The 26,121-nt window shown below is 44.0% G+C and overlaps 1 protein-coding gene across 2 annotated transcripts; it reads right to left on the bottom strand.

The window, feature by feature from the left end:
• Positions 1–2,565: 2,565 nt before the first annotated feature.
• Positions 2,566–25,922, bottom strand: LOC106569467 (leukocyte cell-derived chemotaxin 1). 2 transcript variants are annotated; one of them, XM_014140842.2, is made up of 7 exons: positions 25,661–25,922; positions 25,273–25,413; positions 13,665–13,805; positions 13,392–13,505; positions 4,569–4,722; positions 4,220–4,326; positions 2,566–3,457 (listed from the first exon to the last, which is right to left on the bottom strand). In XM_014140842.2, the coding sequence occupies exons 1-7, from the start codon at positions 25,844–25,846 to the stop codon at positions 3,233–3,235; spliced, it is 1,068 nt and encodes a 355-aa protein (XP_013996317.2). In that variant the 5' UTR covers positions 25,847–25,922; the 3' UTR covers positions 2,566–3,232. The 2 variants fall into 2 exon arrangements, with proteins under 2 accessions (XP_013996317.2, XP_013996318.2); XM_014140843.2 differs by lacking the exon at positions 2,566–3,457 and adding an exon at positions 3,904–3,994.
• Positions 25,923–26,121: the final 199 nt, after the last annotated feature.

Here is a 26,121-nt window from a genome sequence, read left to right as displayed (position 1 = left end):
CTCAGTTCCTATGCTTCCTGGCTGATGTTTTGGTCACTTTTGAATGCTGGCGGTGCTTTCACTCTAGTGGTAGCATGAGACGGAGTCTACAACCCACACAAGTGGCTCAGGTAGTGCAGCTCATCCAGGATGGCACATCAATGCGAGCTGTGGCAAGAAGGTTTGCTGTGTCTGTCAGCGTAGTGTCCAGAGCATGGAGGCGCTACCAGGAGACGTGGAGGAGGCCGTAGGAGGGCAACAACCCAGCAACAAGACCGCTACCTCCGTCTTTGTGCAAGGAGGAGCAGGAGAAGCACTGCCAGACCCCTGCAAAATGACCTCCAGCAGGCCACAAACGTGCATGTGTCTGCTCAAACGGTCAGAAACAGACTCCATGAGGGTGGTATGAGGGCTCGACATCCACGTGCAGGACGTTTGGCATTTGCCAGAGAACACCAAGATTGGCAAATTCGCCACTGGCGCCCTGTGCTCTTCACAGATGAAAGCAGGTTCACACTGAGCACGTGACAGACGTGACAGAGTCTGGAGACGCCGTGGAGAACGTTCTGCTGCCCGCAACATCCTCCAGCATGACCGGTTTGGCGGTGGGTCAGTCATGGTGTGGGGTGGCATTTCTTTGGGGGGCCACACAGCCCTCCATGGGCTCGCCAGAGGTAGCCTGACTGCCATTAGGTACCGAGATGAGATCCTCAGACCCCTTGTGAGACCATATGCTGGTGCGGTTGGCCCTGGGTTCCTCCTAATGCAAGACAATGCTAGACCTCATGTGGCTGGAGTGTGTCAGCAGTTCCTGCAAGAGGAAGGCATTGATGCTATGGACTGGCCCGCCCGTTCCCCAGACCTGAATCCAATTGAGCACATCTGGGACATCATGTCTCGCTACATCCACCAACGCCACGTTGCACCACAGACTGTCCAGGAGTTGGCGGATGCTTTAGTCCAGGTCTGGGAGGAGATCCCTCAGGAGACCATCCGCCACCTCATCAGGAGCATGCCCAGGCGTTGTAGGGAGGTCATACAGGCACATGGAGGCCACACACACTACTGAACCTCATTTTGACTTGTTTTAAGGACATTACATCAAAGTTGGATCAGCCTGTAGTGTGGTTTTCCACTTTAATTTTGAGTGTGACTCCAAATCCAGACCTCCATGGGTTAAATTGGATTTCCATTGATTATTTTTGTGTGATTTTGTTGTCAGCACATTCAACTATGTAAAGAAAAAAGTATTTAATAAGATTACTTCTTTCATTCAGATCTAGGATGTGTTGTTTAAGTGTTCCCTTTATTTTTTTGAGCAGTATATATATATATATATAATAGAAAAACTGGGAATCATCTGAATGGCCAACTTGGGTAAAGGTAGTGTAGGGTTGAACTTGATTCCTGGACTGAAAGGTTGGGAAACCCTTTTCACCTCTTGTGGCTGTTCTTGTGTTTAGAGCCTTTCTTTATCCGGGGTGGCTGGGAGGTTAGGGGCGTTTATGCCATCCCATTTGCCACTTGGAAAGAATACAAAATATGTGAATTGTTTTGATTTTTTTTATATACTTCTATAAGAATTCTAGAATCTTTTTCCACATCAGCAGCAATACAGTCATGCAATGGAAGTCGGATTTGAATTTCCTTTTCCTCAATGTGATTCAAACTTCAATGTAATTACATTATTTTGTTTCTGGATCACAGTTCTTTGTTTCACTGTGTGTAATGTTGTCTAAGAGACCTGGGGCGTATTCAGAAGGACAACGAATTTTAAAAGTTCAGATAAACATATGTTATGTACAACAAAGGAATAAAATGCCACGAATAGAGCAGATTTGATCTGCAACGTTTGGCTACTGAAGGTGGCCCAAAAGAAAGCTAGCATCGTCAATCACCAATACCAACACACCCAATCCTGTACTGATCTAATGTACTATATTAGAGGGAGTAGACCTCATCCTCACACACTACGTTCTGCTGCTCTCTGCTTTGAGTGGGCGTTGCGTTAAGTGCAGGGGCATTAATATGGATCGAACTGCATCATCAGCCCTCACACTGAGTTAAGTGAAAAATACACACACCCATTCCCTTCCTCACTGAGTTAAGTGTTAAATTCATTGCACATTGTTTCAGGTGTCGTGGCGATCAAATGGCTTTGGTTAAAACTCTTTAACCGCATCTCACGCACACACACAGCCCCCTGCCTGAAGCTGCTCTACTAACATCAAAAGGAGTTAAGCACTTTGCATCGTGGGTAAGATCTCATCATGATGGCTGCAGTCTTTAGTCTCATTAAAAACTTCTAGAACTGGAACTCGGACATTAAAGCTTTCTAGATCTCTGAAACTCTCTGCTGCTCTCAAAGTTTTCACCTTATGGATCAACTAGTATATTTTACACATTAACTCCAGTGTGTTTGGCTGCATGCATGCTGTGTGTACGGTAGCATTCATCTCTGCTGTTGACCCATACAGTACAGACTCATTTGCAACATACAGTTTGAAGGGCCGCTTATGTATTGAGGACAGTACATTACTGAAGTAATGTGTTGCTATGCAATAAGAATGGCAAAAATGTATTATATATGTTTACTTAAAAAAAGGTTTATTCATTGAAATTGCACTTTGAAATAATTATTTAATGCTGATGGGAAATACAGTTACTTTTGAGGAGAAATACAAAGCAAACATCACATTTTGTTAGTAGGCCCTACTTCTGGAGAAACGGTTAGGAAATAGTTAGGACAGAAACATTTCTCACTAGCATGATGAATACCTAAAGGCATGCACAGCTGACATACAGTCTAGTCCTCCAACTCATATTTCAGCCTACAGAATACTTTTTACATTTATTTACATCAGAAAGCTAAAAGGAAAGGTGTTAGATCTTTACATACAAGTTTCCACAAATCATAACTATCACAGATCATATTATATATAATTGATATAAAATCTGTACTGATGTTACTTTGATATGTTTCGTTTAAGGTGACAAGATCAGACAGGATGATTTTGTTATCACGGGTATGTGGTATGAAAGATTACTCTTTTCTAGAGTATTGTATGAGCATACATGTACTGTATGTCATATGGTATTGTAGTCTGTGTTATAGCAGATATTATGATGGAAAACTGAATATCCTTGAATTATTTGTTTTTTCCCTCTCCCTTACCCAAATCCCCCTACCCTCTTCTCTATCCGCCTCTCCTTCTCTCTGGACTCTACTAGTCCAGGGCTGGTTGAGGGGTGTTTAGAGGATGCCCAGGATGCGTCCCACCCACCAATGGCAGGGCATGATGACTCTGCAGGCTACCCTGCACCCGCGGTAGTGGTAGGGCCAGGGTTGGAACCCGCCCAGGGGCTCACAGATCCTCTGGCACTGGGTGTGGCTCCTCCGGCACTCCGTACAGCACACGCCCTGGTGGTCCAGCATGGGGTCAAAGGTCATGGTGCCCTCATCGCCATCCAGGCCACGCTTTATGTTGAGTGAGAGGGACAGAAGGGGAGGAAAGGCAGATAGAGGGGAGAAGTAGGAGGATAGAGGGAGACAGAAAGGGAGTAAGAGTCAGAGTGAAATACTGATAATAGCCACATTTTATAACTATTCTCTAAAGCCATTAATGTATGTGTATAAATGTATAATGTGTTTCTGTGTAGAATTATATTTCTCATTCAATGATTTATCTAAAATGCAAACAGTCTGGTTCTGTGTCTGTGGGAGTCTGGGGATGTCTGTTTCTCTCGGGAAGGAGAAGGAGGAGCGGTGAGGATTAGGGGAAGTCTGGGGGTCTACACATGGACAGAGGGGCAGGAGGGGAGCAATTTACACTCCTGAAAGGCTCAATGGGACTTTAGTTTGGTATTCTAAAGGAGTTCATGAGGTGCAGACAGACTCGGCGTGACAGGCAAACACACACACACGCTCTGAGTGACAGGCTCACTCACATAATCACACACGGTCGGGGTGACATTGTGACCCCAACATCTGCTCCTGCTCACACAGCTGTGCATGCTGGGAGAGAGACGGGACCAGGACAGAAACCATTTGTCAGACACTCAACTGTTGACATAAGCGTGTGAACATAACATTATATATCTAAGAGAGGATGTGGTCTGGCTGTTAGAATAGGCCCAGTGGTGACACAGCCAACACTGTCAATGAAGGCCAAATATTAGCGCTCTGCTGCGGGAATCTCGAGTAACACAGCATACTGACTGATTGGTCGGGGAGACTCACATGATAGGGGTTCTCGGGGTTAAATTCTGCTTCCGGGTCCACTTCCTCCTCTGCCCCGGGTGCCTGGCGACGCTGATGAGGGGCCACCCTCCTCTTCCTCTGCCCACCTGGGGAGAGCACAGAGACAGTCAATACACTATGGAAGCCAACACAACATAATTTGACATCTGGTCATTATTGGAGCCACTTTTGAAGGCAGCACACCTACATTGCTAATACTAATTGCAAAAAAACTACTAATTGTACTGTTTTGCATATCTCCAGTGCATCATGTTGCTATGTCCATTGCTTGGAGTCACTTTCATAACTTATTGTTGTTCTGTGATAATATAAAGGGCTGATTGGGTACTGTTGGTATAGGTGGGGCGGAGCCAGAAGATTGGCAGGTCTCCACACAAATCACGGATCTTGGCGCTGAGGAAGGCAGGGTCAGAGAGGGGCATGTCAGCTGCCACCCAGATCCGTGACTGTTCCTCAAATTTAGCAGGCATCACCTCATCCTCCTGGAGTGAGAAAGACGGGGGGGGGTATAAATACACGATAAACATTGAAATGTAAATCATATAAGTAGCTCTCGACTATAAAAAGTTGACAGACAGACAGACACGGGCTCTTGTTTTGATGTAGTTTGCTCGTTCCCCCTTTTCTGTTTAAATATTTTGCATGTTTTCTTAATGAAACCAATAACAAAGTACATATTAAAACAGGGAAATCCCTCATGCTTTTTGTAAATATATAGTTTCTGACCTAGTGTTCGTTAGATAGATGTTAGATTTATCTAACAAAGGTACTTTATGAGGTACTTTATGAAGCCCTGAGGTAGAACTGAGTAGAAAATACAGAGTTGTTCCACCAACTCGGTGACTTGGTCAATTTAATTTTGATTTCACCTCATTTTAACATTCTGTCATAAAGAGCACATCTTCAACTTAATAAACAGCACATTTTCCAATTTCATGACGTAAAAAATATAAGTGCCAAATAAAGTAACAGGGTTGACCATAACAGGCTTGATGATTTCTTCTAAAATCAGTCATAAATCTCTTTGTGACAGGGGGAATGGAAGCTTGTTGTCTGCAACAGGGAGTGGCAAAAACATTTCTAGTCTGTCTATCTATGGGTAACAGGGTTGACGTGTTATGCTCGACCTGCTTAGTTTTCCACCACAAAACACCAGAAAATTACCCAAAATAGTAAAACCAGCTCACATTCTTTAACTCTAGGATTTGACTATTAGATGGTCAATGTTTTTTTTCCTAAGGAATAGTTTCACCATATTAAAATGAGAGTTCAGTTCACATAACAGGGTTGACCTTAAAATGAGGGACAGACGTAAATAATAATCTTCAGAAGTAACTTTGTCAAAGCAACAAAATAAGTAGGGCTTTACAATTTAGACTTGGATAAAATGTGCGACTAAGTGGGTTAAAATCTTGATAGAAGTGACACAGGGTTGACGGAGCAAGCCTTTAGTCATAACTGTGTGGTGAGCTTTCTGGCACCCAGAGCTGCTGAGGCATCAGCCAAGTGGGTGCCATGCATTGCGAAGGAGAAGACCAGTAGCTACATGACTCAGGCTGGTTCCCAGAGTAGCCCTCTACATAATCGTCACCAGACCCTTCATCAACCATTTCCCTGACCACCTTCCTCTGATCAAGCCATGAACTGTCCCTCTCCATCTTTGGAGGATGCATGCACACAATGACTTTTTCTCTACTGGTTGACCTAACTATAGCTAGTGAACTCATGATGTACTGGTTGACCTAACTATAGCTAGTGAAGTCATTTACATTTACATTTAAGTCATTTAGCAGACGCTCTTATCCAGAGCGACTTACAAAATGGTGCATTCACCTTATGATATCCAGTGGAACAACCACTTTACAATAGTGCATCTAAATCTTTTAAGGGGGGGGGGGTAGAAGGATTACTTTATCCTATCCTAGGTATTCCTTAAAGAGGTGGGGTTTCAGGTGTCTCCGGAAGGTGGTGATTGACTCCGCTGTCCTGGCGTCGTGAGGGAGCTTGTTCCACCATTGGGGTGCCAGAGCAGCGAACAGTTTTGACTGGGCTGAGCGGGAACTGTGCTTCCTCAGAGGTAGGGGGGCCAGCAGGCCAGTGGTGGATGAACGCAGTGCCCTTGTTTGGGTGTAGGGCCTGATCAGAGCCTGAAGGTATGGAGGTGCCGTTCCCTTCACAGCTCCGTAGGCAATCACCATGGTCTTGTAGCGGATGCGAGCTTCAACTGGAAGCCAGTGGAGAGAACTCATGATGTACTGGTTGACCTAACTATAGCTAGTGAACTCATGATGTATTGCTTGTTTGTTTTTTGCTTTTGAAGAGCTTTCAGATTGTTATGAAAAGCAATTTAGACATTTAATAAATTATTATTATATTAAAAATCTGATTTATTGAATTCTCCAAAGGCAACCTAATTTAATATTGCAGGCTTTTGATATTTAATATTGGTGCACAGTTTCTACTTAAAATATCAAAGGAACGCAAAGGCACTCATCTCGTGTAATGACCCAGTAGCTCTTCTGTTGATGAAAAAACCTTCAGGTTCTCTCCAGTATTTAGGTGCTCAAACAATGTCAGGAAACATTTGCATTAAGTCTACAAGCTGACAGAAAAACTTGACCTACATTTTAAAAAGTATATCATCTGATTTCTAGATCAAAACACACACACACACACACACACAGACACAGACAGACATAGACAGACAGACACACACACACACGCAGACAGACACAGACACACAGCCTTCACTAATAACATGGTAGTAACATTGTATTATTAGAGTAATAGATATGTGTTGCTAGTTACTAAACAGGTATTAAACAGGTATTAAACAGGTATTAGATAGTTATTAGATAGTCAGGGGAATGTTATCATCTAACCCAACAGATAACTTTTTCATTTTAAATTATTAGCTTGGGGGACAAACAACAGCAAGGGTCCTCCACTGCAGGACCGATAAGAGTTTATCTGACCCAGTGTGTGTGTGTGTGTGTGTGTGTGTGTGTGTGTGTGTGTGTGTGTGTGTGTGTGTGTTTGTGTGTCACCCCCGCGAGACTGATAAGAGTTTATCTGACCCATATTTCCCATCACTCTAAATTACAGCAGATGACCAGCCTGCAGCTACTATTATAACCACATCTCCCTATCTGAGTCGAACACACACACAAAGTTTGGCACACCGCAGAATAAATAAATGGCTGTTTACAAGGCAGAGGGTCATGTACTGTGTGTGTGTGTGTGTGTGTGTGTGTGTGTGTGTGTGTGTGTGTGTGTGTGTGTGTGTGTGTGTGTGTGTGTGTGTGTGTGTGTGTGTGTGTGTGTGTGAGAGAGAGAGAGAGAGAACAGCCCTGCATGATGTTTAATGATGTGTGCATGGTGCATATGCAGTGCTAACTGATTTAAATAATCAGACGGCCTCATTTCGGCACACGGACAGCTTACACACACACACTCACAAACACACACACACACACACACACACACAGAGAGAAACACACACAAACACAACTTGCAGCACTGTGACAGCTTGACAGGCTTGTTCAGATGTTGTTAAGATCAGTGTGTCGATCCAACCCACCTCGTCCCAGTTTGGCCAGAGAGCGAGAGTGTGAAAACATGACTCACAAGCAAAAGCAATCCTTCTCTCTGAGAGGCATGTGCCAGTGTGTGTGTGTGTGTGTGTACACGTGTGTATAGTGCTGAGCGATTTACCGAAATTTATATTTTCCACTTTTTAAACAACTAATGACTAAATTATTTGAATTCAGTTTTTTTCCGTGAGCTCATTACGCACATTGCAGCCGTTTCTCTAGAGATAAATCCGTTCAAGCCCGAACTGTGCGATGTAGTAGGGAGTTGTAGTTTCCAACAGGACAATATTCTTCATATTTTAGCGCAGAAAACATGGTAATTAACTACAATGACCATAATCCCTTGCGCGCCTACTTGTCCGGTCTGTGTTTCTTTTACACCTGCTATGTAAAATAGACAGAAAACGGCAGGATCGGAGAGGGATAGAGAGCAGTTGCTTTGCGAGGTATCTCTACCTGAAAATACATGATCTTAGTGATCGATAGTTATATTCAGCAGTCATAAAGGTATGCCTTATTTACTTTGAAGATCTACTAAAATAGTGATTTTGTCAGACAGAGAGATGAGAAGATGACGTGGAATTAAATAATAAAGTAATCAAATAAAACCAAAGTAAAATACACAACAACTGAACTATTTTATTAAAGTAATGTGAATAAATGATGGCTAATAAGAGATAAGCAGTAATGGGCAGTCACTACCATCATGGGACTTTTACTAATGGTTTTATTCTGTGTTGTTACAGCACTCAACCCAAATAATGAGTAGTGCATTAAATGTTTTTTTGAAATGATCGAAACCAAAATTGAAAAACGTGATTATTTTTTCAATAATCAAACCAAAACCAAACAGACCTCAAAAAGCATCAGTCTTTCAGCACTAGTGTACGAGTGTGCGTGTGTGTGTGTGAGGCTCCACAGCTCACAGTCCACCCCCCCAACATCCTGCCACTAGCTCTCTGATAACTTGACAGCTGCTAACAGTACTTTAAAGCCTCCTTGTATGTTAGCCTCCTTGTATGTTAGCCTCCTTGTATGTTAGCCTCCTTGTATGTTAGTCTCCTTGTATGTTAGCCACCTTGTATGTTAGTCTCCTTGTATGTTAGCCTCCTTGTATGTTAGTCTCCTTGTTTGTTAGCGTCCTTGTATGTTATCCTCCTTGTCTGTTAGTCTCCTTGTATGTTAGCCACCTTGTATGTTAGTCTCCTTGTATGTTATCCTCCTTGTATGTTAGTCTCCTTGTATGTGAGCTGGAACTTTATGTCCTTCTCCTGACTGCAGGGTTACTGGCTCATGACCTTCTCTGGCTGTTCATTAAGTTGCTACATTAAGGGGAAAAAACAACACCAGTATAGAGGAACATGAATAGATAGATGTTCACCATCAAATTCTTCTAAACTAGCTTCACTCTGAGAGAAATGGACAACATGACAGTCAGGGCTATAACACATGACTTGGGGCATAGGGGGTGGGGAGTTCCTTGTGTCAGGTGAGGCCAGATCACAGGTCTTGTTTGGATATAGTTTGTGGCAGAAGAGCCCCTCCAGGCCAGAGAGAGAGCTCATGTTTGGGTCTGGATGCCAATCTACTACAATCTCTTCCTTTCCCTTTACAAGCCCTCAGGCTAAACACATCCAGGCCAACTAACCACACACACACCGCCACGGCAGACACATCCACACACAGCTAACCCAGCCAGAGTCAACCACTCAGTTCATCTTAGATCTGTCCTGTAATCGCTTAAATTACCTGTCCCTATACCTACCCCGCCCCCCAACCCTCAGCCAATGTTAACCGTGTCTGACAGTTGATAGGTGTGTGTCGTGGTCAGATAGGTAACCCAGAACTTCTCTGACCTGATACCTTCACCTTTAGACAGACGGAGACACACAGAGGAAGGTGATGAGTGAAGTAGCACGCAAGTGTTAGAGTGAGAGAAAGAGAGGGAGGGAGAAACGGAAAGAGAGAGAGAGAGATAGAGAGACAGAGGCACTGGCGTACCGGACACACCCACAGGCCCAACAAGGCTGAGGGGCCCATGAGCTCTGCGGGCCCATGTGCCTGTCATCAATGTCTATTTCTTTTTTTAATGTAATAAATCATTTTGACAGTAACCTTCTAAAAATACATTTATTCATATACCTTTTTTGATTTCCATATGTACCAGGAAGCTAAGTGTTTGTTTCTTGGGCTTCAGGAATGTGACTGAAAAAGTTCCTCGGGCCTTGAAAAATAAACAATTAAGCTGATTGAAAGTATAAGGGGGATATCCATGAACAAATGTCGTGGTCAAGGCTACGATGGTGACAGTGCAATGAGTGGAGCTTAATCAGGTGTTCTAAAGTTCATATGAGACAGAGAGCCTAATGCTTCTTATGTAGTTCTTTATGAGTTTTAGTTTAGAGAGCGAGCTCTCTGCAGAAACGACAGTTACAGGGATGGTAAAAACAGCTTGATTGCCATAGCAACATAAGGGAAACTAGGCAGAAGGGAGGAGTGCTTAAATTAAAGCAGTTCTGCAATATCTTTAATTGCATTTCTCATTCTCCTTAATTGCTGGCCTCAACACGTTACGGAACAAGATTAACTGAATAGGAAGCTCTGGGGTCAGGTCGTCTGGATATTGGACAGACAATAAATCAGCAGATACAAACAGGTTGTCATATTTTGCAGACAATCGTTCTTGAGGGCTTGAACAAATAAAGTGGTTTGATTTTCGTTCTTACTGATGAATTGACGATTGAGGTTGAGGAATATCAACAGTCCCTTATCTCTGGTATATCTTGGCATGCATCATTCAAAAATAAGTTTAAATTGTGTGCAGCGCAATGGACATATAATTCACAATGTCTCAGGAAAGACTGTCTGGGTTGGCAATACCCAGTATAGAAAACAGTCGGACCGCAACTTGGACCTACAGGCCGTGGTGAAAACATTTGCACACAAAAAAGGAGTACTTCAGGAGACCAAGGGAGTCTCAAGTTGGATTTAATTTGTTTTAGGCCTCATTTAATTTACCTTGAATATTGCAGTCCATTTGTGTAGGCTATTAGTGAAACAATAAATAGTAGCTGAATTTATCCTCAAGCCAACTACTTTCTTCCTCATTGTTAGGCTATTTGATGTTTAATTTTTATAAAAATATTATAAATAGCACCTAAATCGCAGCTAAAGACTCTAAAGACGGTATTATACAGTACCAGTCAACAGTTTGGACACACCTACTCATTTCAGGGTTTTTCTTAATTTTTTTACTATTTTCTACATTGTAGAAAAATAGTGAAGACATCAAAACTATGAAATAACATATGGAACACATATGGACAAATCAAATATATTTTATATTTGAGATTCTTCAATGTAGCCACCTTTTGCATTGATGACAGCTTTGCACACTCTTGGCATTCTCTCAACCAGCTTCATGAGGTAGCCATCTGGAATGCATTTCAATTAACAGGTGTGCCTTGTTAAAAGTTAATTTATGGAATTTCTTTCCTTCTTAATGTGTTTGAGCCAATCAGTTGTGAAGTGACAAGGTAGGGGTGGTATACAGAAGATAGCCCTATTTGGTAAAAGACCAAGGCCATATTATGGCAAGAACAGCTCAAATAAGCAAAGAGAAATGACAGTCCATCATTACTTTAAGACATGAAGGTCAGTCAATCCGGAAAATTTCAAGAGCTTTTAAAGTTTCTTGAAATGTAGTCGCAAAAAACATAAAGCGCTATAATGATATTGGCTCTCATGAGGACCGCCACAGGAAAGGAAGACCCAGAGTTACCTCTGCTGCAGAGGATAAGTTCATTAGAATTACCAGCCTCAGAAATTGCAGCCCAAATAAATGCTTCACAAAGTTCAAGTAAAAGACACATCTCAACATTAACTGTTCTGAGGAGACAGCGTGAATCAGGCCTTCATGATCAAATTGCTGCAAAGAAACCACTACTAAAGGACACCAGTAAGAAGAAGAGACATGATTGGGCCAAGAAACACGAGCAATGGACATTAGACCGGTGGAAATCTGTCCTTTGGTCTGATGAGTCCAAATGAGATTTTTGGTTCCAACCGCTGTGTCTTTGCGAGATGCAGAGTAGGTGAACGAATGATCTCTGCATGTGTGGTTCTCACCATGAAGCATGGAGGAGGAGGTGTGATGGTGCTTTGCTGGTGACACTGTCGTGATGTATTTATAATTCAAGGCACACTTAACCAGCATGGCTACCACAGCATTCTGCAGCGATGCGCCATCCCATCTGGTTTGGGGTTAGTGGGATACGCCATCCCATCTGGTTTGGGGTTAGTGGGATACGCCATCCCATCTGGTTTGGGTTTAGTGGGATACGCCATCCCATCTGGTTTGGGGTTAGTGGGATACGCCATCCCATCTGGTTTGGGGTTAGTGGGATACGCCATCCCATCTGGTTTGGGGTTAGTGGGATACGCCATCCCATCTGGTTTGGGGTTAGTGGGATACACCATCCCATCTGGTTTGGGGTCAGTGGGATACACCATCCCATCTGGTTTGGGGTTAGTGGGATACTCCATCCCATCTGGTTTGGGGTTAGTGGGATACACCATCTCATCTGGTTTGGGGTCAGTGGGATACACCATCCCATCTGGTTTGGGGTTAGTGGGATACTCCATCCCATCTGGTTTGGGGTTAGTGGGATACACCATCCCATCTGGTTTGGGGTTAGTGGGATACACCATCCCATCTGGTTTGGGGTCAGTGGGATACACCATCCCATCTGGTTTGGGGTTAGTGGGATACTCCATCCCATCTGGTTTGGGGTTAGTGGGACTATCATTTGTTTTTCAACAGGACAATGACCCAACACACCTCCAGGCTGTGTAAGGGTTATTTTACCAAGAAGGAGAGTGATGGAGTGCTGCATCAGATGACCTGGCCTCCATAATCACCCGACCACAACCCAATTGAGAAACTAACCCAATTGTTTTTTTATTCTACAATGTAGAAAATAGTAAAAAATAAAAACCTTTGAATGAGAAGGTGTATCCAGACTTTGGACTGGTACAGTAGCTATAGATAGTACACTTCATAATGAAACAATCCCTACTAAGCTAGTGTTTTGATGGTGGACTGACAGTATTTTTTTTACATTAATAGACTGGTTTTACTTTCTATCCAAGCTGTGAGAAGGCGAGGACAGCTCATGTCATGAAGGTTCAGGTAGCCTATATATTCAGCTGTATTTTAAAAAATATCAATTGCTAGCTGATTAGTATTCTGTTGTATCAGAAATTAATTTGACAATCTGCATTGTTTGAATTTCGAACTTTAATGACTGAATTATATTATTGCCACAAGCCAGAAGTAAAAATAAATTAGCATTGTGACACCGTGTATAGCTTCGTGAAATGTTAGGCTTAACCTGAGAAAATGACGACCAAATAGGCCTACCAATAAACATTTATCCATTAGCTAAAACAAACGGTGACCTTGCCAGGGGCCCCAGAGAAACTGTGTTATGCCTGTGGACAGAGGGAGAGGGAGACTGGATAGGGAGAGGCAGTAAGAGAGCTGAGGTCATTCCTACCAGGTCGAACAGAAGTGAGTCTTTGTTGAGAGTTTTCACATCAGGCAGGTGAGCTTTGACCTGGGTCTTAATGTAACACTTCTCTCCTCCAGCGAAACGGACACCAGTTATACCCTGGAGAGAGAGAGATTGAAAAGAGCAAATGGATTATAACAAAAGCATTTAAAATTGAATGAGCAATGTGCATTCCACATGTTACATAATTACTTCAATGTACCATTGGAATTGTTGTTGTTGTTGTTGTTGTCATTGCTGTTGTTCTTTCAAACTTACAACCTGGAAGTCGTGGACCTCCACTGCCTCGCCATTTCCGCTGCTGGTGCGGAATCTCTCTATGTTGTTGGTACCATCAATCTCCATAGAGCCCTCCTCCACCTTACCGTTAATTCTCATGCTGTAGTGGACGTTGTAGACCTACCACACACACACACACACACACACACACACACACACACACACACACACACACACACACTGTGAATGTTTTCATACCTGTAAGAAGGAGCGATGGAGAAGGAATCATAGTTTTGTGCGAGGTTGTGCGAGGTGACCATTGTTTTGAGATTTAATATGTTTTTTTTTCTATTCGTTTTTAGCATTTAGTTTAGTTGAAGTTAGTTTTCAGACTTGATTTACTAGTTTTTATTTAGTTTCAGTTTGATAAAAATCTTTCTATTTTATTTTTATATTATTTAGTGTTAGGGATAGAAGGTAGCCTAGGCGTGGGAGACTAGGAGACATGCATGTGTTTTTGGCCTATAGTTGGAGTGAAGAGTGAAGGAAAAGCAGCCCACAAGTGCTCAGCATATGTTGGAACTCCTTCAAGACAGTTGGAAAAGCATTCCTCATGAAGCTGGTTAAGAGAATGCCAAGAGTGTGCAAAGCTGTCATGAAGGCAAAGGGTGGCTACTTTGAAGAATTTCAAATTAAAAATATACTATGATTTGTTTAACACTTTTTGGTTACTACATTATTCCATATGTGTTATTTCATAGTTTTTATGTCTCCACAATAAAACAAAAGGTTTTATAGTTATTATGACACCTCCACTGTGGGGCTCTATTGCCTACCGCCATCGCACGTTCACTCTTCTTTGAAACTACCCGTGAGTTCTATTGGCTGCTGTATTTAACTTTCAGCAAAAAAGAGCTTGCATCCCTCTTCAAATAGTCTATTGGTATAAGAAATGCGGAAAAAAATGATGTCCGACAAGCTATTCTAGTCTAGCTTTTCCTGCCTGCGACTCCAAGACCTACGGAGCATTTTTTTAAGGAGAGAGGGCAGCGGAGGTACGTATTCCCAAGAGACAGAGCTTATAAGTTAGAAGCTTATTATGCATCACCCATCATTGATTAGCTAAACATAAGGCTAATACAGCATTGAATATATTTCTTGAAAGACGAAGGCTAGGACATGTATATATCAATCTAGAACAGGATTATCTATTTTGGAATCAATTTGAATGTAGTTGATGGAGAGAGAGAAAGACTGTGAGAGAGTGCTCGCGTGTGCACTGATTTAAAACAACCATATTTGATTGTAAAACTCTGACTCTGAAATAAATAAAAACATCTTTACAATAAAAAAAACAAGGTGAGCCCTGAAAACCAGATGGAGATGGGTAAATTCGGTCTTTATATTACCGTAGCATAGACTATGCTGCAGCAAATGCAAGCCTACCTGTCACAAGAACAAAAGTTACCATGATGAGATGATAAGTAGGTCTACAATACATTGTGAACTGCGCTCCATACTGAGATGGGCTGTCTGTCCCCACCCTGAGCATTGATTCATCATGCAGAGGCTGTAGAGAAGCCAGATTTAGACATCACATATAATTTAACAGTCCATTTCCCTCCATGCTGTTCATATAAATCATTTATTGTAATTTACCGGTTTCTCGCAGTTACTTAAGGGGGAGGTTTTGGGTGGTAAATCCCTGTAAATCTCGATAACCGGGTTCCCGCCATTCAACCCTAATCGGGATATGTAATAGAGTAGCAGCAGCGTATGTGAAGTGTGAAAGTGTGTCTGTGTGTGTGTGTGTGGCGTCAATATGCATGTGTGTGTGTATTTGTGCGTGTGAGTGTATGTAGTGTGTGTGCTTGGGGGTAGAAGCTGTTCAGGTGCCTTTTGGTCCCAGACTTGGCGCTCTGGTACCGCCAGTGATGATACGGGCCGTATGCACTACTCTCTGTTGCGCTTTGCGGTCGCATGCAGAGTAGTTGCCATACCAAGCGGTGATGCAGCCAGTGAAGATTCTCTAAATGGTGCAGCTATAGATCGTTTTGAGGATCTGAGGGCCCATGCCAAATCTTTTCAGCCTACTGAGGGGGAAGAGGGGTTGTAATGCCCTCTTCACGATTGTGTTGGTGTGTTCGGACCATGATAGGTCTTTAGGGATGTGGACACTGAGGAACTTGAAGCTTTCGACCCGATCCACTATAGCCCCATCAAAATGAAAGGGGCATGTTCGACCCTCCGTTTCCTGTAGTCCACAATAAGCTCTTTCATTTTGCCCACGTTGAGGCAGAGGTTGTTGTCCTGGCACTACAATGCCAGGACTCTGATCTCCTCCCTATAGGCTGTCTCATCAGTGATCAGGCATACCACCGTTGTGTCGTCGGCACACTTAATGATGGTGTTGGAGTCGTGCGCGGCCAACCGTCATTGGTGAACAGGGAGTACAGGAGGGGACTGAGCACGCACCACTGAGGGGCCCCGTGTTAAGGGTCAGCGTGGCGGATGTGTTGCAGCCTATCCTCACCAGCTGGGGGTGGCCTGTCAGGAAGTCCAGGGAGGTGTTTAGTCCCAGGGTCCTTAGCTTAGTGATGAACTTGGAGAGCACTATGGTGTTGAACGCTGAGCTGTAGTCAATGAACAGCATTCTCATAAACAGTAGCTGTTCCTTTTGTCCAGGTGGGAAAGGGCAGTGTGGAGTGCAATAGAGATTGCGTCATCTGTGGATCTGTTGGGGTGGTATGCGAATTGGAGTGGGTCCAGGGTTTCTGGGATGATGGTGTTGATGTGAGCCATGACCAGCCTTTCAAAGCACTTCATGGCTACAGATGTGAGTTCTACGGGTCGGTAGTCATTTAGGCAGGTTACCTTGGTGTTCTTAGGCACAGAAACTATGGTGGTTTGCTTGAAACATGTAGGTGTTACAGACTGGGTCAGAGAGAGGTTGAAAATGTCAGTGAAGACACTTGCCAGCTGGTCAGCGCTTGCCAGAAGTACGTGTCCCGGTAGTCCGTCTGGATCTGCTGCCTTGTAAATGTTAACCTGCTTAAAGGTCTCACTCCTATAGGCCAAGGAGAGCGTAATCACACAGTCATTCAGAACAGCTGGAGCTCTCACGCATGGTTTAGTGTTGCTTGCCTCGAAGCGAGCATAGAAGGTATTTCAAATCAAATCTAATTTTATTGGTCAAATACACATGTTTAGCAGATGTTATTGCAGGTGTAGCGAAATGCTTGTGCTCTAGCTCTGACAGTGCAGTAATATCTAACTGTCACGTCCTGACCAGTAATAGGGGTTATTTGTTATTATAGTTTGGTCAGGACGTGGCAGGGGGTGTTTGTTTTATGTGGTTTGGGCTATGTATTTAGGTAGAGGGGTGTTTGGTTTATGTGGTCCGGGGTTTGTTAGTCTATGTTCTATGTTAGTATATTTTCTATGTTCTATCTAGTCTACTGTATTTCTATGTGCAGTTAATTGGGGTTGGACCTTCAATTGGAGGCAGCTGGTTATTGTTGCCTCTGATTGAGGGTCCTATAATTAGGAGTTTGTTTTTCATGGGTTTTTTGTGGGAGATTGTTCTTGTTTAGCTGTTTGCCTGACAAGACTGTCAAGTTCGTTTTGTTTTTGTATACGTGTTACGTGTTTTTCCTTCTTCACCTAAAATAAAAGAAGATGAGTATATATTTTCCTGCTGCGTCTTGGTCTCTACCCTACGACAACCGTGACAGAATCTCCCACCAACCACGGACCAAGCAGCGGAGGAAGCAGCAACAGAAGGACTGTCGGGAATCATGGACATGGGAGGAAATTCTGGATGGGGCTGGACCATGGCACCAGGCTGGGGAATATCGTCGCCCACCGGAGGAGATAGAGGCAGCCAAGGCGGAGCGGCGCTGGTATGAGGCTTTATACGCACCGATGGGGAAGCATGAGAAGCACCCCCAACAAGAGGTGCGCTCCAGACCTCCAGTACTTACCCATGGCCCGGTATATCCAGTTCCTGCTTCTCTTGCTGACCCTGAGGTGCGTATCCATAGTCTGGCGTCTCCTAAACCAGCACCACGCACCAGGCTTCCAGTGGTTCAGCCCAGTCCAACTCGTCCTGTTCCTGCTCCTCGCACTAGCCTTGAGGTGCGTATCCCCAGTCTGGTACCTCCACTACCAGCCCCACGCATTAGGCTTCCAGTGCGTCAACCCAGTCCCAGTCCAGAGTGTCCGGCCACAGTACCTCGTCCAGAGTGTCCGGCCACAGTACCTCGTCCAGAGTGTCCGGCCACAGTACCTCGTCCAGAGTGTCCGGCCACAGTACCTCGTCCAGAGTGTCCGGCCACAGTACCTCGTCCAGAGTGTCCGGCCACAGTACCTCGTCCAGAGTGTCCGGCCACAGTACCTCGTCCAGAGTGTCCGGCCACAGTACCTCGTCCAGAGTGTCCGGCCACAGTACCTCGTCCAGAGTGTCGGGCCACAGTACCTCGTCCAGAGTGTCCGGCAACAGTACCTCGTCCAGAACTGAGTGAGACGGCCTACTGCCCGGAACCGAGTGAGACGGCCTACTGCCCGGAAGCGAGTGAGACGGCCTACTGTCCGGAACCGAGTGAGACGGCCTACAGTCCAGAGCTCCCAGAGCCCAGTCCAGGGTCTTCAGTGACTGGCCTCAGGCAGAGGTATGCAGTGGGGGTGGTTTGGTCCGGTAGGGGATTAAGGCCTGAGCCTAAGCCACCTCCACTGTAGGAGGTTTGGGAGGGGGGGTGTAGCACAGGAGCCGTCGGTGACGGCTGCCACCCTCCCTTCCCTCCCTTTAGTTTTGGGATTTAGTTTTGTTTTGGGGGTTATTTTTGGTTATTTGTGTGAGGTGCGTCCGGGGTCTGCAGCCTTGGGGGGGGGGGTACTGTCACGTCCTGACCAGTAATAGGGGTTATTTGTTATTATAGTTTGGTCAGGACGTGGCAGGGGGTGTTTGTTTTATGTGGTTTGGGCTATGTATTTAGGTAGAGGGGTGTTTGGTTTATGTGGTCCGGGGTTTGTTAGTCTATGTTCTATGTTAGTATATTTTCTATGTTCTATCTAGTCTACTGTATTTCTATGTGCAGTTAATTGGGGTTGGACCTTCAATTGGAGGCAGCTGGTTATTGTTGCCTCTGATTGAGGGTCCTATAATTAGGAGTTTGTTTTTCATGGGGTTTTTGTGGGAGATTGTTCTTGTTTAGCTGTTTGCCTGACAAGACTGTCAAGTTCGTTTTGTTTTTGTATACGTGTTATGTGTTTTTCCTTCTTCACCTAAAATAAAAGAAGATGAGTATATATTTTCCTGCTGCGTCTTGGTCTCTACCCTACGACAACCGTGACACTAACAAGTGATATCTAACAACTATCTAACAACTACACAACATATACCCAATACACACAAATCTAAGTAAAGAAATGGAATTAAGAATATATAAATATATGGACGAGCAATGTCAAAGCAGCATAGAATAAGATACAGTAGAATAGTGTATGATACAGTATATACATATGAAATGGGTAATGCAAGATATGTAGACATTATTAAAGTGACTAGTGTTCCATTTATTAAAGTGGCCAATGATTTCATGTCTATGTATGTAGGCATCAGCCTCTATGTGCTAGTGTTGGCTATTTAACAGTCTGAGACAGAAGCTGTTTTTCAGTCTATCTGTCCCAGCTTTAATGCACCTGTACTGACCTCGCCTTCTGGATGACAGCGGGGTGAACAGGCAGTGGCTTGAGTGGTTGTTGTCCTTAATGATCTTTTTGGCCTTCCTGTGACATCGGGTGCTGTAGGTGTCCTGCAGGGCAAGTAGTTTGCTCCCGATGATCCGTTGGGCAGACTGCACCACCCTCTGGAGAGCCCTGCGGTTGTGGGTGGTGCAGTTACCATATCAAGTGGTGATACAGCCCGATAGGATGCTCTCAATTGTGCATCTGTAAAAGTTTGTGAGAGTTTTAGGTGACAAGCCACATTTCTTCAGTCTCCTGAGGTTGAAGAAGCGCTGTTGCTCCTTCTTCACCACACTGTCTGTGTGAGTGGACCATTTCAGTCTGTCAGTGATGTGTACGCTGAGGAACTTGTAGCTTTCCACCTTCTCCACTGCGATCCCGTCGATGTGGATAGGGGGGTGCTGTTTCCTGAAGTCCACGATCATCTCCTTTGTTTTATTGATGTTGGGTGAGAGGTTATTTTCCTGGCACCACACTCCCAGAGCCCTCACCTTCTCCTTGTAGGCTATCTCGTCATTGTTGGTAATCAACCCAACTACAGTTGTGTCATCTGCAAACTTGATGATTGAGTGGGAGGTGTGCTTGGCCACGCAGTCATGGCTGAACAGGGAGTACAGGAGGAGACTGAGCACACACCCTTGTGAGGCCCCAGTGTTGAGGATGATAAAAGGTGTTGTTTCATACCATCACCACCTGGGTGCGGCCTGTCAGGAAGTCCAAGACCCAGTTGCACGGGGCGGGGTTCAGTCCCAGGGCCTCAAGCTTAATGCTAGGCTTGGAGGGCACTATGGTGTTGAATGCTGAGCCATAGTCAATGAACAGCATTCTTACTTATGCATTCCTCTTGTCTAGGTGGGATAGGACAGTGTGCAGTGTGATGGGATTGCATCATCTGGGGATCTATTGGGGCGGTAAGCAAATTAAAGTGGGTCTAGGGCGACAGGTAAGCTGGAGGTGATATGATCCTTCACTAGTCTCTCAAAGCACTTCATGATGACAGAAGTGATACAGAAGTGCTACGGTGCGATAGTCATTTAGTTCAGTTACCTTTGTTTTCTTGGGTACAGGAAAAATGGTGGCCATCTTGAAGCATGTGGGGACAGCAGACTGGGACAGGGAGAGATTGAATATGTCCGTAAACACACAGCCAGCTGGTCTGCGCAACCTCTGAGGACGCGGCTAGGGATGCCGTCTGGGCCGGCAGCCTGGCGAGGGTTAACACGTTTAAACGTCTTACTCACATTGGCCTTGGAGAAGGAGAGCCCACAGTCCTTGGTAACGGGCCGTGTTGGTGGCACTGTGTTATCCTCAAAGTGGGCAAAGAAGGTGTTTAGCTTGTCTGGAAGCAAGACGTCAATGACAGCGACGTGGCTGGTTTTCCTTTTCCTTTTAATAGTCACATTGTGTACAAAATCTCCTATACACTTCCTGATAAACTCAGTCACCGAATCAGTGTATTCGTAAATATTATTCCAAGAACATATCCCAGTCCGCGTGGTCAAATCTTGAAGCGTAGATTCCAATTGGTCAGACCAATTTGAATAGACCTTAGCACGGGTACTTCCTGTTTGAGTTTATGCCTATAGGAAGGGAGGAGCAAAATGGAGTCGTGGTCAGATTTGCCAAAAGGAGGGCATGGGAGGGCCTTGTAGGCATCCCGGAAGTTGGAGTAACAGTGGTTGAGTGTTTTAACAGCGCAAGAACTACAGTTGATATGTTGATATAACTTCGGCAGCCTTTTTCTAAAATTTGCTTTGTTAAAATCCCCAGCTACAATAAATGCAGTCTCAGGATATGTGGTTTCGTTTGCATAAAGTCCTAGCAGAGTTCTTTGAGTGCTGTCGTGGTATCAGCTTGAGGGGGGATATACACGGCTGTGGCTATAACCAAAGAAAATTATCTTGGGAGATAATACGATCGGCATTTGATTGAGAGGTATTCTAGATCAGGGGAACAAAATGACTTGAATTTCTGTATGTTATCACAATTACACCATGAGCCGTTAATCATGAAACATATACCCCCGCCCTTCTTCATTTAGCTCAGCTGGTAGGTTTACGTCACTAGGCAGCTCTCGACTGGGTTTCCCTTTGTAATCTGTGATAGTTTCCAAGCCCTACCACATCCCACGAGCGTCAGAGCTGGTGTAGTAGGATTCGATCTTAGTCCTGTATTGACGATTTGCCTGTTTGATGGTTCGTCGGACGGCGTAGCGGGATTTCTTATAAGTGTCCAGATTAGTGTCCTGCTCATGAAAGAGGCAGCTCTAGCCTTTAGCTCAGTGCGGATGTTGCCTTTAATCCATGGATTCTGGTTGGGATATGTACATATGGTTACTGTGGGGACAACGTCGTTGATGCACTTATTAATGAAGCCGGTGACTGATGTGCCCTTAGATGAATCCCGGAACATATTCAAGTCTGTGCTAGCAAAATACTCCTGTAGCGTAGTATCCGCTTCATCGGACCACTTCTGTATTGAGCTCGTCACTGGTACTTCCTGTTTGAGTTTTTGCTTGTAAGCAGGAATCAGGAGGATAGAGTTATGGTCCGATTTGCCAAATTGAGGGTGGGGGAGAGCTTTGTATGCCTCTTTGTGTGTGGAATGAAGGTGATCTAGATGTTTTTATCTCTCTAGTTGCTCAGGTAACATACTGGTAGAAATTAGGTAAAACCGATTTCAGTTTTCCCGCAATAAAGTCACCGGCCACTAGAAGCGCCGCTTATGGATGAGCATTTTCTTGTTTGCTTATGGCTCTATACAGCTCGTTTAGTGCGGTCTTACTGCCAGCAGCGGTTTGTGGTGGTAAATAGACAGCTACGAAAAATACAGATGAAAACTCTCTTGGTAAATAGTATGGTCTACAGCTTATCATAAGGTATTCTAACTTAGGTGAGCAGAACCTTGAGACACCCTTAATATTAGAGATTGCGCACCAGCTGTTGTTAATAAAGAGACACACACCACCCCCCTGATCTTACTGGACTCTGCCGTTCTGTCCTGCCGATGAATAGAAAAACCAACTAGATGTATATTATCCATGTCCTTTTTCAGCAATGTCTCTGAGAAGCGTAGTGAATTTGAGTTCTTAATGTCTCGTTGATGGGATAGTCTCGAATGGAGCTCGTCCAGTTTATTCTCCAGCAATTGCACACGTCAATAGAACAGAGGTTAGAGGCGATTTAGTAATTCTCCGAATGTAGGCTCATCACTGTGCCCTCGCGCCAACCTCTATAGCACTGTCTTTGCCTTCTTCGAGTGTTGGAGATTAGGGCTTCTTTCACCTCCAAATCATTGAAGCAGAAGTCCTCGTACAAATTGAGTTTAGTGATAGCTGTTCTGATGTCCAGAAGCTGTTTTCGGTCATAGGAAACGACGGCGGAAACATTATGTTAAAAAAAGTTAAGATCAGCGCAAAAGAAATACACAAAATAGCACAATTGGTCAGGAGCCTATAAAACGGCTGCCATTCCTCTGTGAGAGCATGCATAGTGCCATTGAGGCCCTCTCCATCTTGAAATAGTCCATTTTCTTCTTATCAAGTAAAATTAATTGGCTGATCGATCCTGATGTCACGACTCCAACCGGGTCATCAGGTCATGCCAACAGGGTCATCTGGAGGGATCAGTCAATGAAGTTGGAAGTCCCGCCCAGTTGTCTAAATCAAAACGGTAAAAATCCTCAATGGCGCTGCCCATGCTAACAGGTTTTTGGCCAGTAGAGGACTCTGTACAACTTCATGGCCAGGACATGGATTTATTTGGTTATGTTTAAATTATAAATCAATCTTATGTGACTTGGATTTAAAGGATAAGCACCCAGTCTGGTGCAAGAATTATGATGGAAGGAAACTCTCTTGCCCATGTTTACACAAATCCAATGCTTTTTAGAAACTTTAATAGTAGATATAAGAGTAATCAAGTACCTTTACCTTTATCTGACAGAAAGAGAGAGTGAAAAAAAAAAATGAAGTCATGGCACATTTGACATGTTATGTTTTGTAATATTAAACATGTATCACATGTAACCCCTTCCAATAGGGTTAATAAAAACAGCTACAACAACAGCAAAAACACAAGCAATACAACACTTCATCACAACTCTATCAGTTCACAGCGATGCAGCTTGTGTGTGTTTCTGTTCAACCAAACAAGATGTTCTGTTTTGCAACAGTAGTTGACCGGTACTGTGCCTCAAGGTTTAGAAGGCACGTCACCACATCAGACAGCAACTGGCTGTCAGTCTGAAGTTGGTCAGTGTGGCATGCGAACGGCTCCTGCAACTTCAGAAGTTGTTCTAGCTTGGCCCAGTCACACTCCGTGTTCGCCCACTGATTTCTCCCCTGTTAGGTAGTGATAGCTAGGGATAGCGATGCACAAGCTAGGCCTATGTGAAACATTGGCATCTACTGGTAGCATTTAGCCGCCAGATTCAGAAGCTCAAAAACTCAAAAACCAGCTTGAAAACCCCATTTGATTTTGGAAGTTTAGAAGAACAAAACTCAAACTAAACATAATTTATATTTTATTTTATTTTACACTGAACAAAAAATATATAAACTCAACATGTAAAGTGTTGGTCCCATGTTTCATGAGCTGAAATTGAAAAAACCCAGAAATGTTCCATATGCACAAAAAGCTTATTTCTCTCAAATTTTATGCACAAATGTGTTTACTTCCCTGTTAGCGAGCATTTCTACTTTGCCAATAAATCCACACACCTGACAGGTGTGACATATCAAGGAGCTGATTAAACAGCATGATCATTACAAAGTTGCACCTAGTGCTGGGGACAATAAAAGGTCACTTTAAAATGTGTAGTTTTGTAACACAACACAATGCCACAGATGTCTTGAGGGAACGTGCAATTGACATGCTGACTGCAGGAATGTCCAACAGAGCTGTTGCCAGAGAATTGAATGTTAATTTCTCTACCATAAACTGCCTCCAATGTAATTTTAGAGAATTTGGCAGTAGTCTAACCGGACTCACGTGTAACCACGCCAGCCCTTGATCTCCACATCCGGCTTCTTCACCTGCGGGATCGTCTGAGGGGGGTTGGGGGGGGTTTGTATTTCTGTCTGTAATAAAGCCCTTTTGTGTGAACAAATCTGTCTGATTGGCCGGGCCTGGCTCCCCAGTGGGCCCACCCATGGCTGCACCCCTGCTCAGTCATGTGAAATCCATAGATTAGGGTCTAATGAATTTATTTAAATTGACTGATTTCCTTATGTGAACTGTAACTCAGTAAAATCTTTCAAATTGTTTCATGTTGCATTTATATTTTTGTTCAGTTTATTTTAGTTCGTTTTGCAATCAAAGATAATAGTTTCATTATAGTTTTAGTTTTTATAATATTTTCATTTTTATTTTAGCTTCAGTTTTCAAAATGGGTTTCCAATTGTAGTTTTTATTTTAGTTTTAGTTTTCGTTTACTATCTGTGTGTGAGAGAGAGAAGGGGGGTGTAGATTCTATATATGGCTTGTGGGGAGGTTCATAATGGGTGAGCTTTGTTTACATTCCCCCATCCACATCCTAGAAACAGCAAGAAAAACAGGCACAGACAGACACTACCCTGCACCCAAAGCCTACACATTTAAACGCATTGAAAAATTCCTAACAAAATGAGTATGCTATTCTTGCTCAGGCAATGCATTTAAACTCATGTAGGCCTAAAGCTACCAAATTGATTAAAAACATAATTTTTTTAAGTAGCCTAGTAGCCTACCTCGCTCACACCTCTCGACCCCGGTACATCAGCAGGACCCTCAGTCTCAGAAACATACAAGGCTTTCATTCAGCTACCCTCTTGACTCTTGAAAAACAAGAGTCGCTGGCTGGTTCAAGGCCAAATGTCTCTTGAACTCGCTATCGTCAGAGGGACTAATGTTTAAATGCTTACATGGTTGTCGCTGTTGTTCCAGAAGTAAAACGTTCCGATAGCCCCGAACAGCAGCAGAATTGCCCCGGCGATAAGGACCACAATCCCGGTCTTCAGCAGGCGGCTGGTTGCAGCCGGTTTAACGGCCACAGCAGTGTATGCCTGCGGTGAACACATTAAACATTTACATATGAATGCCACCTACACAAAGTTCAAAAAGTGTTCATAAAGTATTTATAATGCGTTGCGTTTATACAAGTTCAGTTCAACCACAACACCTCCCTCAGAATGAGCAGGTGTCTTCGTGGAATGTCCAAACAAGGTTTTCTGAGAGTAGTCTATCTGGCACACTTTACACGTTTCTATTATTTAGAAACTAAAGCAAAGATATATGATATAGGCTGCTTACCGGTGGCATAAACTGTTGCAGGTCATCGGGTCTCGCTAATGCGATGGGCTCTTTCTCTGAACACCCGGCCATGGCTGCGAATGGGTCTGGGAGCCTGAGCAAAGGTCTCTCTCTCTCTCTCCTCTCTCCTCTCTCTTCTCTCGTTCTCTCTGAGACAGGGCAGGGGGAACAAAACTTCCCATTCATGCGAGAGGCGTGTTATATTACCGGCCTGGGAAACGACATGGTGGAAGGTATGCGTTTTCAAATTCTGTCACTCTGTTGGCCTCGCGCCCTGCCTCGGAACAGGGGTTCCATAAGGAATGCAGAGTAGGACGGTGTTAAGGCTTTGAGTAGACTGAGGAAGAACAGCCTGTTCGGGGCTTCAACCAACCACAGGGCAAGTGCACTCATTAACTTCTGTGTAAAACATGTCCAGATCTCTTGGCAGAGGCACTCACATACAGGCAGTGTAGGACTAC

The sequence above is a fragment of the Salmo salar genome, chromosome ssa14, assembly GCF_905237065.1.
Source record: "Salmo salar chromosome ssa14, Ssal_v3.1, whole genome shotgun sequence".
NCBI lineage: Eukaryota > Metazoa > Chordata > Actinopteri > Salmoniformes > Salmonidae > Salmo > Salmo salar.
The sequence above is the reverse complement of the archived record's forward strand: the minus strand, read 5'-3'. Positions and strand labels throughout refer to the sequence as shown.

Excerpts from the sequence above, each read along its gene's own strand:
- LOC106569467 (XM_014140842.2), bottom strand. The coding sequence starts at position 25,846 with ATGAATGGGAAGTTTTGTTCCCCCTGCCCTGTCTCAGAGAGAACGAGA. Across the intron at positions 25,414-25,660 it reads TGCAACAGTTTATGCCACCG|GCATACACTGCTGTGGCCGT; the intron begins GTAAGCAGCCTA and ends TGTTCACCGCAG. Across the intron at positions 13,506-13,664 it reads AGGTCCACGACTTCCAGGTT|GGTATAACTGGTGTCCGTTT; the intron begins GTAAGTTTGAAA and ends CTCTCTCTCCAG.